Source organism: Aulonocara sp. 'chitande type north' Nkhata Bay, linkage group LG7 (assembly GCF_057382095.1).
Source record: "Aulonocara sp. 'chitande type north' Nkhata Bay isolate Kocher_YH1m ecotype deep benthic linkage group LG7, A_spYH_male_GT1.1, whole genome shotgun sequence".
Taxonomy (NCBI): Eukaryota; Metazoa; Chordata; class Actinopteri; order Cichliformes; family Cichlidae; genus Aulonocara; species Aulonocara sp. 'chitande type north' Nkhata Bay.
In genome coordinates this window covers 47,387,033-47,403,066 of record NC_141350.1, presented here as the reverse complement: position 1 = coordinate 47,403,066, position 16,034 = coordinate 47,387,033, and the positions used below count along the sequence as shown (strand labels likewise).

General features: G+C 38.1%; 1 protein-coding gene across 1 annotated transcript in view; it reads left to right on the top strand.

The window, feature by feature from the left end:
• astn2 (astrotactin 2) overlaps nucleotides 1-16,034 on the top strand; it is a 290,807-nt gene that overhangs the window by 115,864 nt on the left and 158,909 nt on the right. Inside the window, exons 5-6 of the mRNA XM_086300869.1 lie at nucleotides 9,952-10,059; nucleotides 12,760-12,906. Coding sequence (XP_086156995.1) covers nucleotides 9,952-10,059; nucleotides 12,760-12,906 — 255 coding nt within the window. The remainder of the gene's footprint in view (nucleotides 1-9,951; nucleotides 10,060-12,759; nucleotides 12,907-16,034) is intronic.

Below are 16,034 nucleotides of genomic sequence, written 5' to 3'. Positions count from 1 at the left end.
CTAGCGAGCTAACTTCCGCTAGCTTCCTGCTAACTTCTAACTCCGTTAAATGTAATAAATTTTGTTTTCATGGATGCCTGGAAGTTAAACTTCATAGTTACACCTGGTAAAGCAGCAATGCTGATCGTTTTATTAAAGATGAAAGAATTTAGACAGTTTTTAAACTCTCAGTGATGCTGCAGTGTTCGTTTGACCTGAAGATACGGAGTTTAGGACCCAGATTACTCCCAGATTTAAGAGCATCTTAGGCTACGTTCACACTGCAGGCGAAAGCGCATCAAATCCGATTTTTTTTGACCCTATGCGACCCATATCCGATCATGCTATGACAGTGTGAACGGCGCAAATCCGATATTTTCAAATCCGATCTGGGTCACTTTCGTATGTGGTACTGAATCCGATACATATCCGATGTTTTAGAAAGCGACTGCTGTTTGAACGGTCAAGTCGCATTAAATCCGCCTTTTACGTCACCGACACAAGACTGAAGCCAATTATCAGCGCCCGAGAAGACATCGCGAACGCTTCCTAGCCATCCAGTGTAGATGTCAGTGAAACTGTTGGGAAGACAACGTAAACATTTTATTTGTACTGTATAATCTGCAGATTCTGACAGAAATCTGCAGCTATCCTTTGAAGCACCGCTCCTCTCTTAAACAGCAATAAGGATCATTATTAGGTTATTTACATTATTATGTAAATAACAAAATAACTTAAAGCAAAAATTGGGAAACGTAAAGTCCGAAGTCTTTATATTAACGGCCATCAGTCAAACAATACTGTTTGTTCTTGGTCTAAACAGAGCGCGTTGTGTGTGACATCTTCTTTTGCGCATGCGGGCCGCTTTGAGCGTTCACACTAGAGCGCGTTTGCTGTCGCATTTTATTTGTAGTGTGAACGAGGAGACAAAAAAATTGGATTTGATCAAAAAATCGGAATTGAGCATTAAGACCTGCAGTGTGAACGTAGCCTAAGTCCGACAAATACGACAATAACGACGGCCGCTTGCATGTTCTGCAAAAAAAATGTGCTTTGTCGTGTATCTGACGGACAAACGCCAAACCAGTTCCACATCACTGAAGTTGCACCATTTTTACAAACCAATTCTGGTTCATTTGTTTCACTCAACAATCGGCCATGTGCGTATGAAAACAAAGGCACTGCGCATGCGCGTTTTACTCCCATTCTATCGCGATATTTCATTTTCCTATCGTTTCCTAACATTATACCAGTATTACCGTGAACGGTATAATATGGCCCAGCCCTACAAAGAAGCATACTTTTAATTTGATTCAACTGCACAAACGCATTGCTTGTAGACCTAATAGATATGTTTTCCTTGCTTCCATTTCATTCCATAGTAGTTCCATTTTGTCTGAAAAAAAATTCAAAATTTATTATTTTACTTCTATTATTCATAATTACAGCAACACACTGTATTATTGCAATCAAAAGGCAAAGTCTAAGTATCAAATAAACATAAATAGTCCCCTGCTGAGTAGTCACATGTGTTTTTTAATTATTTACACCTATTAGTAATGCTGATATGTTAATTTAAACTTAATCAGCTATATCACCTACATTATAATAATCAAATGGGGTTTTTGTTTCATTTTACTTGTTTTTTCAGCTGCATGCAATTTTATTTTTTCTTTCCTGAAAAATTCCTCAGAAATAGTTCTTTGATAATAAAGGTTGCCAACCCCTAGTGTAGTACATCTAGTTATTTGCCTAGCATTTAGGCTCTGTTGTCTTCTCATGATAAAAGTTTCATTGCTTTCATCCACTATTAGTTCAAGCACTCTAGAAAATCAGACTCCGCCCACAAATGATGGTCTTCTTCTACTTAGCTGTAGATTTTTTTGACATAACCGCATAGACTCTTTTAGTAATTAAGTAGCTATTACAACTGCCAGTTGAAGATCTAAATTAATGCACTGTAGGTCTTGTTATTCTAATTGGGTTTTTATGGTCCGCTTAATGGGTATTTTGTCACACTGGATGCATGGAGGTTTCACTGTGGTCATTTGGTGGTCTTTGAGGTCCTCCCTCTGAGACATCCCAGGCACATGGAAGGTTGGGGAGGTTTCCTGGTACGGTTGTTTGGTGCAGTTTTGTGTGGGGTTAGGTGTCTTTGTTATGTGTAGTCCTACTTCAGACTTTTCTCAAATGCAAGATATACTGTAGGGTGGAGAGGTCCTAAATACCATTCCCTCAAAAAGTGTATTACTGCAAATTGGAAAAATAGTTTTCTTTACCTGGTGCTTGTGCCAAAGGTTAACCAAATGCAAAGGACACTGAAAAAGTCTGTAAGTAAAGAATCCTGGTAATGTCAGGAGTACTGCAGTTTAGTTCAGTCTTATTGCTTCCTTAATCTTTCACTTTCATTTCCAGAAGCAGAAATGTGTCACTATTTTTGCTAGTGTGGAAGTCTTTTATTCTCTTGTATTGTTTAGTGTATCGTAGCATTCTTCCAGGGTGTGATGTGCCATCGTCCCTTGAAGAAGATTATTAGCTTTTACTGTTCAGATTGAACTCATCACCTCACCTCCCTGCTTTCCAGTATCTGCTCATCTCACTAATCATTCTCACTCCAGGACTGTCTGTTCTCTATAAAACCACTGTGCACGCGCGCACATGTGAGTGTGCTCTTTGCTAATCACACTGTCTCCCTTATTCTCCCTTTTCCCTTTAAACCTTCTTAACACCAAATCACCTCACTTCAGCGTATAAATGTGGTACCTAACTTTCTTTTTCTCTCACAGTTGTTTTGTTTATGGCTACTGTTTCTTTCTTTTCTTTGTTTATCTACTAGTCTTATTTTTATTCTCTGCCTGACCTTTTTCTGTAAACTTTCTCTGCCAGGAATATATTTTTCTTATTATCATGTATAAATTAACATTTTAATGAAAACGAATCACTGTTTCAACTCTCTTAATCTCACACATTTTTATTAAATTTCCTACGCACTTACCTAAAGATATATATATGTATTAGTGTGTGTGTGTGTGTCTTTGTGAAGAAACGATAAGGAATAATACTTTGAAAAAGTATTGTATTCTTTCAAAGTCTTGAAAAAAAGGGAAAATGAATGTTTGATACTGATATTTGGTGATTTAAAAATCTGACTTTTAGACATATAAAATATAAACAGCCTTCCCAACATTTGTCATGTGAAGTTACGTCCCGAGTCTTTGCTAAAATGATATGACAGTGCAGTTTAAAAATAACCTTGTTTTTTTGTCACAACAAGTTGTGGATTACTCATTTACCATCAGCCCTGGCCCAGCTTGGATCAGCTGATAGTTCTGTTTCTGGCGTTCCAAACACATGTTGCCAAGAAGGGAGCTGCAGAATGCCCTCGAGTGTAGAAACTATGCAATGTGAAAACTCATACCATTGTCGAAGGGTGTTTCTGTCATGGATGAGAATTTTCCAGACTAAAAAAGCGGATTGAAACAGAACAAGTCAAATTCAAAGCAGGCTGCAATCCGATTGAACGTGGGTTTTTGTGATGGAGAGTGGGAGGGCAGGTGAGAATCAAGACAGAGCAATTTACCAGCGAGGAGCAGGTGTTTGTGTTGACATGACTAATCTTATCTGGCTGTGAACTGAAAGTTCCATGAGGTAAAGCAGGTAGTTTTCACAGACAGGATGACTGAGTCCTTGAACAAGACACTAAGGAGGACACAGAAGCACAGTAAACAATGATCCAGCAGAATGATTCATGAGCTAGCACAAAAGTGCACAGCTGACTCTAAATACTGTACGTAGACTTAGATGAGTGGATGGCTTGCGGGTGTGCAGGAGCAAGCTCGGGAAACATTGATAAGAGAGGTGCCGAGCTGTGAACTGATCACCACCTGGTGCTGAGTTGGATAAAGTGGCAGGTAAAGATGCTGGACAGACCTGGTGTACCCAAGCATATAGTTAGGCAGCACTGATCCACAAAATCTTAAATTCCCCCTCAAACAGAGCTTTGATTACGTTCCAAGGAAGACTTGGCACATTGAGTCCAACTGGACCATTTTCTATGTTCTATCTGTTTTACCTGTCATGCATGTATTTCTGTAACCAGATGGTGGACACCAGAGGTGAAGAGAGCTCTCAGGCTCCCTTTATGAACCTGTGGGACTCTTGAGATGCTGAGAAGTACCGGCAGCCCAAATGTTGTTTAGCTCTGGCAGTGGCTAATGCAAAAACGTAGGAGTTTAGTGACACCATGGAACAAGGACAAGGATGACGACTTGTCTCGCTCTGGGGGTCATGTCACTGATATAGTAAACACATGCTCAGTGTCAAGGCCCCTGGGGTGCATGAAAATTGCCTAAGGTTCTGGCTGTCCTGACTGACACATTGCTGCAACATAGCATGGACACTGGTGTGGTATCTCTGGATAGTGATTAGGGTTGTGGTTTCCCTGTTTAAGAGTTAAGGGGATTGGAGGGTGGGGACTGGGGGATCACATTCCTCGGCCATTCTGGGAATGTCTATGGCAGGGTACTGGAGAGGAGAGTTCAACCATTAGTTTAACCTCGGATTCAGTAGGGAGTTTTTGTCCTGGTTGTTGAACACTGGACCAGCTCTTCATCTTCTCAAGGATACAGTATTTGAGGGTATGTGGGACTTGCACATCCAGTTTGTGTTTTGTATAGTTGGATAAGGGATGCAATCCATGTCCCTCGGGTTATTCTGTGGAAGGTGCTTTGAAGTACGGGGTGTCTGGCCAGAAGTTATGGGCCATTTGGTTCCTGTAGAACTGTAACATTAGCTTGGTTCATTGCGGCAGTAAGTCATACTCACTCATGGTGGGTGTTGAACTCTGGCAGGACAGATGGACAGACAATCAGATGGATGAATGGATAAGTAGATGGATGGCACTAATTTGCAAAGATCTGTTTGTAAACTTGCACAAGGCACAGGTACAATTCAGTTATATCTGGCGTCTTTAACTAATTTCTTTGTATGCACATGTATTACTTGTGCTTTTATAAATTTCTTGGACCTTTGTTGTTTCTTTTTTATTAGAAAATTTAGAAGTTAAAATTTTTATAAGCTTTCTGTGAAGGGCAACTGCTAAAATAATAATTTAATTGTCCAGTAATTTAAATGGGAACTGATGTGTTTAGTTTTACTGTGCCTGTGACAATAAAACTTTTTAAACTTGACCTTAATACATAAAAAATTGGCCAAAAAAAGTCTTGTTGACAGTAAAATTAGTGTGCTATTTGTGTGCTCTTTTTTTTTTTTATAGCAAAACAGATGGAGGGAAAACAGATCATGCCAACTGAGGATGTGACAAAGAGAGGCGTCGGAAATTATGTAATGGACTTGGGGACTGTGAAATGGGTGGTAAAAGTAAGATTGGTCTACCCGAGTAATTGAAATTTGTTGTACAGTCATGCTGGAGTTTAGTTACAGTGCCGGGTGCTGACGTTTTTATGGGACTTGATTTTGAAGGCATTACCGCTGAGGGAGAGAAAAGCAAGATGAAAACAGGAAAAAGTGAACTGACAAAAGAAGAAGTGTAGTGGAAAAGGAGGAGAAGCAGTGAAATAGAAAATGCCAAGGGCCAGATTTTCAAAGACTTGTGCACCTTGTTTCAGACATATTGTTGTGTGTGTTATTTATCAAATCTGTGCCTTAGCCTGGAAGCACTATTTAACTGTCATTTGGATTGCACACGTACTTTGCCTGTCAGCACACCTTTTTGCGATCAGTGCAATGTCACTGCATCCTTAATGGTATGAATAGCTATTACAGTTTAAACCATGAAAATCCATATTAACTGAGGGAAAAATTGATATTTCACTTTAAATACTAAGCTCAATAAAATGTATGCATGTCTGAACCTCTTAACAGTTTGTATTTATGAAATAATGAAGAAGGTTTTGACGGGCAAACAGAACCTGCTCCGCTTTCTTTTAAAATTCCACTGATAGCAGACAAAAGGTGCAAAGGAATTATACTTCACAAAGGGTCGGGTTAAAATAAATGAAAGCACTATCTGACCACTTTATAATACCAAACAAAGAGAGTTCAGAGAGTTCAGAGAGTTGTGACTGTGCAGTTATTAAACTTGAAATTCATTTTGATGTTCACTGAGCTGCTAATGCAGTGTGAAAATCCCTGTCTCTTGATTATTCGTTTACATTTTAGTGACAGTCCCTTTGTAACCAGTATTTCCTTTTATCCACTGATTTTGCTTCTTTCTATCTGTTTTTCATCACAGTTGTGTGTATTTCTCCCAGTTTCAAAAAACTGTATAAACCTCACATGAATAACAGTGAAATTGCAGTCCTAATCTTTTTTTTTTTGCCATTAATGAACATTGCTAAGTCAGATCTACTATAGGGAACACTAATAGAGGATAATTTGAAACTCCAAGTCCCATCCCAATCTGACAGAAATTACAAGTAAAGATTCTGAACCAGTATGGTGCAAACTGGTTCTGTAAAGGGTCCATTATTAATCAAACAGTCAATTTGATAGATTTCACAGTGTGAGGCAATTGATATTTTTATGAAGAAGCACTTTTTTCCTTTTTTCAAAGTTACTCAACGTCCAAATCAAATCTGAAAACTGCAGGAAGCACATTCATTCTTCTAGTGATTACTTCAAGTGGCATTCAAAGTTGAGATGGGAACAGCAGGAGATTAGTGGAGACCTGAAGCACCTTTACATAATCTGAACTTTCTTTCTAACTAAAGGACACTGAGACATTTTTGACTCTGTTTGCCTTCACTGAATGACTCATTTAATGGGACATAAATGACAAAGTGCCAAAGCAGCTTTCATAGCAATAACGGTATAGGGCATTGCAGAGCCCAGGCTATGTCCTGATAGGAAAAAAAAAAAAAAAAAACAATAACCGGGAATGTTTTCCGTATCTTCTGAAAGGCCAGCACTTTCTTCACCTTTCTAATATATATTGCCCTTTTTAACCATTCAACCAAGAAGGCACGCATTTTATGACCCCAGAGAGCTCAAAGATGGGACATTATGGTACCACCTATAAAAAGGAGCAATGATTTAAGCAAAGCAGGGCAGGAAGCCGCTGTCCTGCTATGCTCAGCATATTACCTCAAGACGGTCTTTACATTGAACTCCACGTGGAAAAAGAAAGAAGAAACACTCACCTTAAAATTGTGAGGGTGGATAGGACAAAGATAAGTAGAGGGGTAAAATTAAAACACAGACTCTCTTTTATTCTGCACCTGTTTTTATAATGCATTCAATCCACACCACTACATTATTCTCATTTCTTCAAAGACTATGACTTGTGGTAAGTTGATATACTTAAATACGTTAGAAAAAAACATGGCGACAATGGTTCTACTGTAGAAACTTGTACTTTACGACTTGAGCCTACAATGCATTTAGATTGAAGAACTTATGCAAGTAACACCAGTGTTTGATTAGTATTAATAAATTTAATACTAATAAACAGGACATCACTGTGTTAAAACTTACCTTTAAAGGCATTACATCCACCACAATGACACATCAACATTTCTAGTCATGAGTCAGATGCATTTTTAAAATTTGGTTGTGACTGGGACACATCTTTAAAGATTCTCCTTTATCACTGGAACAAGGTCTCTAATCTTTTATTTGCATCTCCAATAAATTTCAAATGGAAACCAAGTCATATTAAAATGTAATTAGTGTAGTGGGCAAAAAGATTCATGCATTTAATAAATGCACTAACAGAAGAGATTATATATTAAAATTTGACTTGCTTTAACCTAAGGCCCAGGAGACATACACAGGTTTTAAATAATATGCATAAATATTGCATAGAGACAGTATGTGTTACTACTTTTCAATAAATTACACTTGTTCCTCATTAGGTGTAACAGAAAAGACCTACCTGAAATACAGTACACTCCCTGTCTTTTCTTCCTCTACCACCTTTTTGGGCATGTTCTAAGACTATGCATAAATCCAGAACCAATTTTACAGCACATTGCCCTGGCTTCACCCTCCAAACAGCACCAGACTTATACTCGAATTCCAACTCAACTCTAGACTTGTTTAAGTGCATGAGACCAAAAGAATGATTACAGTTTTCAGTGTATGCTTTCTACACAGACTTGATAGACCTTTTAATCATGTCTAAATCTTTTATGATGCACGAAAATGTTCATGAGCTGTAACATAATGTTAATGAAGTGAATGAAGGAGTCTATTTCACCTGACATTGCTCAGCACTTGCCTTGAAATTCTGACTGTGTCCAATGAACAAGGAAGAAAGGATTTTTTTTTAATCTACCTTATTGTAATAAGGACTTAATGACATCTATAAAAAATACTAGATTTCAAGATGATAAACAGTGTTAGATCTGTATACTTTCTTATGAGTTGCTCCTGCGCCTATTTTTTTTCTCTTTATTTGCCTGTGGTGGGTGGTGTCTACTTTGTTTTTCACTATGAAGAGTTCACCATATCTTCATAATAGTGTTAGTTTATTATCTTACTTATTTTTGCTCGCTTTTGCTTACTTTACTCTCTGAAAAAAAAAACTTACCATCCTCCAGCTTAGTCTTAACACAATGTGACATCCCTAAATTGAGAGCATCCAAGCCCCTGATCAATTTCCTTAGCCATCAATTTTTCAGAATAACCAAGCTTTTGTACTTTATACACTGACACTTAAATTGTGACTGGAATGCATCCAATTAATTTTGTATATATATTTTGCGGTCACTTTTGTAAGGGACGTACAAGCGAGCTGTCATTTGACTTGATTTATGCGAAATGATCAATTTGTCACCATATGCTGGCCAAGAACTATTTTACTCTAAGTACCCCCTTCATCCACGTTGCACTGCATTTTCTTAATGATATACCAGGAATGAAACAATTATGAATGCTTGAATATGACTTAAAAGTCATATTCCTGTGGGGATAAAGCTTTTGTCTCTTGCAGAAAAGTAAATGCTTTTGTCATTGTGTCATTATCAGCTGTCCTCATGTATCATAAAAATAAGTGTATTGACATAATGCACTTATCCTAATTTTGTTCTTTGTCTTTGTTTTAACTCATAGTCATCGAGTGAAACGTTTTTTCTTAGATGTGTATTTATGGTCATCACAAGCATTGATTTTCACTCTGTCCTTTATTCTTTTTCTACTCCAGGAGATTAGGAAGTGTAATCACTGTGATCCTCTGGGTAATACAAGCAAAACATATGTATAACCATGAGGAAATCTGGATCTTATTAGCATAAGATCGTTTTTATGACTAAACCTAAATGATACATGAAAGAATGTGCGTGGTACAATAATAAAGATATTTAACATAAACCGTCTACTGGACATTTTTTAATCTGGTTTGAGACTGTAGTTTGAAGCCATTTACAGATATTTTATGTTATGTTATCCTTCAGTGGTTTTACACTTTGCAAATCCCTGACTGTTATCACTGTGTGTCAGCCCTCGTGTGTGTGTGTGTGTGTGTGTGTGTGTGTGTGTGTGTGTGTGTGTGTGTGCGCGTGTGCGTGCGTGCGTGCGTGTGCGTGTGTGTATTTTGATGTTGCAGTGCCAAAGCAGTAATAAACAAAGCCTCTTAACTCACAGCCCTGCTCTTGCTGTCACTCTAACTCAGAGTCAGACATGCAAATATGCACACACTTTACCTAATATGATTAGAAAATTGAGCTCCAAAGTCTTTTTAACACTTGACAACTCACCAACAGATCAAACCACGAGTGGCAGCAAAGGTGGTAAGAAGTGGAAATTTGATTAGTTAAAAATCTGTGTACTGTTGTGTCCATATTGTAAAAATATATTATGTCCTGCTCTATATACACAACACCCAAAGGTTGAATAACTGCTTGTACCCCGACTGCATTATATTTTCTATATCTGAAAAACAAACAATCAACTGAATTATGATTCTAATTAGATTTATTTTTGCCTTTGTTTGTCTTTACATTTCACCACCAGAGGCTGGAGGTGTGTTTGGTCCTCAAGGGGAATCGGGATCAGAGCCTGAAGATGACAACCAAATGAAGTTTTACACAGAGCAGCACAGAGGACGAAGGCGCAGCAAAGGTGGGAAGAAACTCAGGTGTATTATAATAAATGTCGTACATTTTTTACACATTAACTTACTCAGCAGGAGACCCTCTTAGCCACTGCGCGCTGCTGAGAAGACATTAAAGTCAAAAGGGAGTATAATACAAAAACAAATGAACGCCAGCCTTATCCCATTTGAATATAAGAGGGAATGATGGGAGAGAACATTAAAGCTGAGTCAAATGAGGCTAGTCATTTCCGGAATTGTCAGCATAGCTGGAAGTAGGAAGGGGTCATGTATGTTCCCAGTGGGGCTGGGAGTGCTGTTCCACAGCTCAATGACATTCAAAGCAGACATATGAGCTGATGTCAATGGGAGTTTTGTGATGACCTAAGCTGAGTCACATAACTTGAATGCATGATTTTCAACTTCCTCTCCCATAGTGATATGTGATAGTGAAGAGTTTGGATTTGTGTGTATATGAATTACATAGTCTGTGTATATCTATAAGGTAGCTGACAAAAATGATGAAAATCATGATGTTTTTAAACCCTGTGTCTGCAGTTCACCTAAACAACACTAGGTCAAGAGGACAATAAATCACACACCACTTTATAATCTTATTAATTTGGTTGTAAGCCCTCTGGTGTGGGAATAGGATCTAAAAGCAATTAGAAAAGCAATTTAGTTGCTTTTCCAATTGCGATTTCTATTAGAAGTATAAAAGAGAGGAAATGTACGATTTGAAAACAAACAAAACTTCTTAACTCTATAGAACTGCAGATATATAATTCATCTAAAAGCGGATTCTCCAATTAAATGTCTCTATTTTTCTGTACATTGGAGACAGCAGCTGGGTAGATTTCAGATATCAAGCATGTGCATATGGTCTTAGATAATTGCAACGTTTTTCGGAATGAAGGACAAGAACGAATTGAACGAATTGAATGAACCTACCCCTGTAATTGGCTCTGTAGCCTTCTGTCACTTCATTTCCTACCATTACATTTCCTGTTTACATACATTTAAACACAGAATGGTCCAGTGTGAACATGCAATTAACCACAACTGTTCTGAAAATGGTTAATTGCCTGTGAGTGTAAATGCCCTAGAACAGGCGTCTTTACTTTAACTGACATCTTGGTCTGACAGATTTTATTATCAAGTCTTTGTGGCCTTACAGCTTGGAGGAAAATAAAATCCATGGCCATGACCTGTGTTAAAGTTACAGCCTGTATAAAAAGGTAGCTCTTTCATTAGATGATGGACAGAGGGGAGGCGAATGAGAGTAAACATAAAGAGTTTAGTGCACTCCTTGTATTTGTGCATTCAGTTAAAATTTACATGTGACTTTATGCGTGTGTTTGAGCACAGAAAGGATGCTTGGTTTGTGACCATAATGTAAGTGTTTGCCATCGTGAGTGCGCATGCTTTTGTCTACTCAGTAAGCTTTTATAGTAATTGAGGGAACCCTTCACAAGCCCAGTGACACCACCCGCACCCCACTGACATTAGCTGCTCAGCCACTATTTCTGTAGACAACCATTGTTTCTATCCCTTCACAAAGCCATCACAGTGAGTAAGACGTGCAAGTCGGTGTGGGTCAATCCATTACCCTAACTTTGTCTCCTTGTTTGGCCTTGAGCTGCATTTCACTATCTCCAAGCTTCTGTCAAGATTAAAGTGCCTTTCCACAGGGGAATACTGGTGAAACTTTCTTTTCTATGATATTGCTTTGTTTTATTTCAGTCTGTTTGACCATTTGAACACTGCGAATGTGATCAGTCAAACGTTATATGGGGAAAGCTGAAATTGGCATTCACAGAACAATTGTACACGGCTGTGTTTTTCAGTGGTACTAAATGATGTAGTAACATACCTCTAACTAGCACACAGAGCATTAGTCGATTCCCATTGTGGAAGCTATTGGGCATTGAAATTAATAAATATATAAACAAATGTATTCATTTATTTATTTATTTGAACAAAACAGTGTGATGAGTTCTACTGCAGAGAACAGACTTCCATGAGCAGTTGTACCATTTCTATTGACTTTTGCAACAAACCTGCAGAGCGCAGGATACACACTGGGAAGCTCCCTTCCTAGAAGCTATTCACGCAGTTCTGAAGCCTGCAGATTCTGAAATATTACGTGATGTTTTCTTGTGACTGGTTTAAGAAAGTACAAGAGTTATTTTCAGGTTGTTCAACGCATTAGAGCAGTGTTTCCAAAGCTACTCTATCATCACCTTATCCTACACACATCCCAGTAAGCTTCCGTTTAACATGCCAACTTCTCTCCCATGATAAATATCTGTAGACAGAGGTTAAGCAGCTAATTTCATTTCCTATACCTTAGCTTGGAAATAAGATCCCTGGCAGAGCCAAAGGGCAACCAAAACAACCAATCTATAACCCTGTCAGTAGCAATAAGATCATATATCATACTGGCAAATGATTCTGGGGTGTGCAGAAGCAGTGTTAACCCAAGTCATATCTACACAGGCCAAACTTGAAACAGGGTTGGATTCATAAATCAGCAGTACAATGAATTGCATTCTCAAGGCTTTGAGGAGGGCTTTTCAGCAAAGGACAGTGCAAAACGAGATGATTTTGTTAAACGTTTGTGTGGCTGTGTGTATTATGGTCCTGTCACCTGTTTAAGACTCTAATAAAAACAAAAGGGCCACTGTTAAACTGTCTACCTTTACTTTTTTCTCTTTCTCTCCCTTTAGGCCATCCACACAGTCCTCTAAATAAGGTCACCTTGACACTGATTACTATCAGCACATGTGTCATTGCCATTGTCTATGCTACGCAGGATTCCTGCCCCCTCACTGTTAAGGTCACCCTCCATGTGCCAGAGCATTTTGTTGCGGATGGTAAGTGCAGGGCATTTATTAGACCTTGGCAGAACATTTAACGAGTAAAGCATCAAAAAGTGTTTACTTTTGCTGGAAACTGACTTCACTACACATCACTGTTTTTATGCACTCTTTCATTTTGATTCAAATTACATGATATGATATGAAAATCTTAGTAGATCTGACAGCTCACAGAACTCCTGGGTCCAATTTACACAGATCTGTTTGCTGACTGGAAACCCGCAAATACTAAAATCAAACATGGAGATGAAGATGCAAGGATTTATTATACTTACATTAAACCCATCAAAATGTTACTAAGATGCAGTGTGGTTATTTAGCCCAAGCAGCAGTTTGAAAACATCTAATACAAGCGATATGCTAGATTTGTGGAGCATGTTATCATAATAGCCATTATCCCACATAGTATAGCATCTTATTGTTTTGTTTGTTTCCAACAATAACTGGTTACAGTTGTCAGTCGAGCAGCGTACTGTAGAGATAACTGTCGAGTTGCATGTTGTTGTTGAGCACTGAAACGTATTATGTCATTAGTTTAGTCTTTGTTGTTAGGAGGAACAGCTAATGGACCGGGGCTAGCTCAACATTCTCCGTTTCTGTTTTCACATGGCCTGCATTAAACTCCCCACCCCCTCAACCGTGATTTGTGGTTTTCAATTTCAATGCCTTTCAGTTTCAGTGCCCCCTTTCCACGACTGATAAGGTACAAAAGATGAACATTCATCCAACAAAAGAGAAAATCATGTTCTAGAACCGAAAAATGAACAAAAATCAGAACAATAAAGCCCACGCGCTGAAAGCTCGCAATGGAAGAAAAAAAGATTGATTATCACCACAAAAAACTGAGTGACATTTAAAGCCATTAAAGTGATGAAGAGCATTGTGCACACACTATGGCTATTATTATTTTTTGTTTTTCAACTGAGCTTTTAGTATTTAGCCCCTTTTTCATGTGACTGCATGCTGTAGATTAAAATATTAACCTATTGTTTTTATCTTTTCAGTTAGCCGGATACAAACAATGCATATTCATCTAATGTTGCATAAGAACTCCAAGATATAGTTCTGCTGTATCAGTGCCATATTAGAAGCTGGCTTCACAGACAGAAAGTATGCTTTCCAAAAAAAATAAAAACTAAATAAATAGTCAGTGAAATCGAATATAAAGAACTTCTCTGTCAATAAGGAGTTGATACCGTTTCCTGTCAATTTATATGCTCACATGGGGACACAAAAACATTTGTTGTTGACAAAAGAAGTTTAAATTCACAAAAATGGAGTTTGTAAGCAACAGACCCATGCAACAGCTTAGAGTATTATTTAATCTGTTTAAAATTCCTTGTTGACAGTGAGCTAATTGTAAATTGGGTCTGTGTGTTGACACGATACTGCAAAACAAACCTTACTAGGAGAAGAGAGAAAACTTGAATATGTACAAGGAACTAAGTGAAGTAAGAGAGAGTGAAGAGCTGAGGCAATTTAACTAATGATTGATACATCTCTGAAAGATTTCACATATCAGTCAAAAAGGCATTTCTGCCATTGAGGTCTCATTTCTTGTCCTCCCACGCTCTCAGAATTTGTGTGCCCGTGGACACTTCATGAAAACGGAGGCGTGCATAAATTATATATTCTGTAACTATTGGATATCTACAGTAAAATAAACATACCGTTAGAGTATTTTGACATTGACGCAGTTTGTTTTTTCCCTCTGTATACCACCACAGTGGATATGAAGTGAAAGAATCAAGATGTGATTAGAGTGCAGACTATCGGTTTTCATTTAACGTGATTAACAAAATTATCACATGAATTTTGTTTAGAAATTAGCTATTTTTATTCATAGGGCCCTATTTTCAGATTCTAAAGTAGTTGGGTAATTGCCTAATGAACAAAAGCTGCTTCCTCTTATTTCAGGTCAAATTAAGCAGATAAAAGCCACAGTAAGGTCTAGCCAAGTGAAAAGTACTCAAGGAAAGAGGCAAATAATTTTCAATGTGTAAAGATGGCGTGATGTTTCAGAGCGCTTACAACAAGATGCTTTTTTGTTACTGCTGACAAAATGTAAGGCTGTCATATCCATATACAAACAGCAACAAAAGGTGGCCACAATAAAGACTTGGCACAAAATAGGAACCTGTCGCCTGTCAATGACTCGAGGATTAAAAACAATGAAGTTTGTCCACTTACTTCTGAGCTTTGTGGGGCAATTACTCAAAAAATGTATTACAAAATAATCACGGTTTTTTTGAGTGTCTATAATGTTGTCTTTTTCTCCCTCTCCATAACACACATAGTGTAGTGTAAATCTCTGCCACTGGCAGCGAGGACGCTTTCAAATTTAATATGGAGAATGATTATTGACTTATTTTAGTAACCTTTTTGACCTTCTACTGCTACTAGCAGTGAGGAATATCAAGTTATACACAATAATTATCTAAATTTTTGGATGCCCCTGAAGCCCTCCTTTGGCCTAATGATCAGCCTGCGAGGTATCAAAAATCATATTTGGAATTTAATGAAATAATCATAGATATTCATGATAAACCAGCACTCGTGTATTTTAATTTTGCCGAGTCCATGAGCTTCGCTGTAGTGCGACACTCACTACTGCATTTAAGCCCCACTACAGAATAAGATATTGGACGAGGAAAATCATGTTGTGCATTCCATACTGCATGTGTGTTTACTGTACACCTCTAAGGAGTTAAGATAAGGGTTTTAGGATTCTAGTTTTGTTTTTCCCCAGCAAACAAACTGTGTGTGCTGGAACTCGGACACAGAAAAGCAGACACCTGAGGCAGAGCAGATGTGGTAAAAGGCAGCTTAACCCTGTAGTCTGGCATGCATACAGTCGGCAGCAGGCAGGCAGTCAGAGCAAACAAACAAATCCAAGAGATAAACAAACAAAACAATTCCAACTGGCAAGCAACACATAACTATAAGTCACTTCAGGAAACGTACAAGCAGACAGACGAAATGCTCTGTTTCTTCTGTCTGCTTATATACTTTATAAGTTGACACAAAGGACGTGAGTTGCTCTATATCTAATATATGCTGGTACGATGCAGGTGAATAGTCAGGTGATGAATAAACTGAATGTGAGCAGCCAGTTGCCATGACAG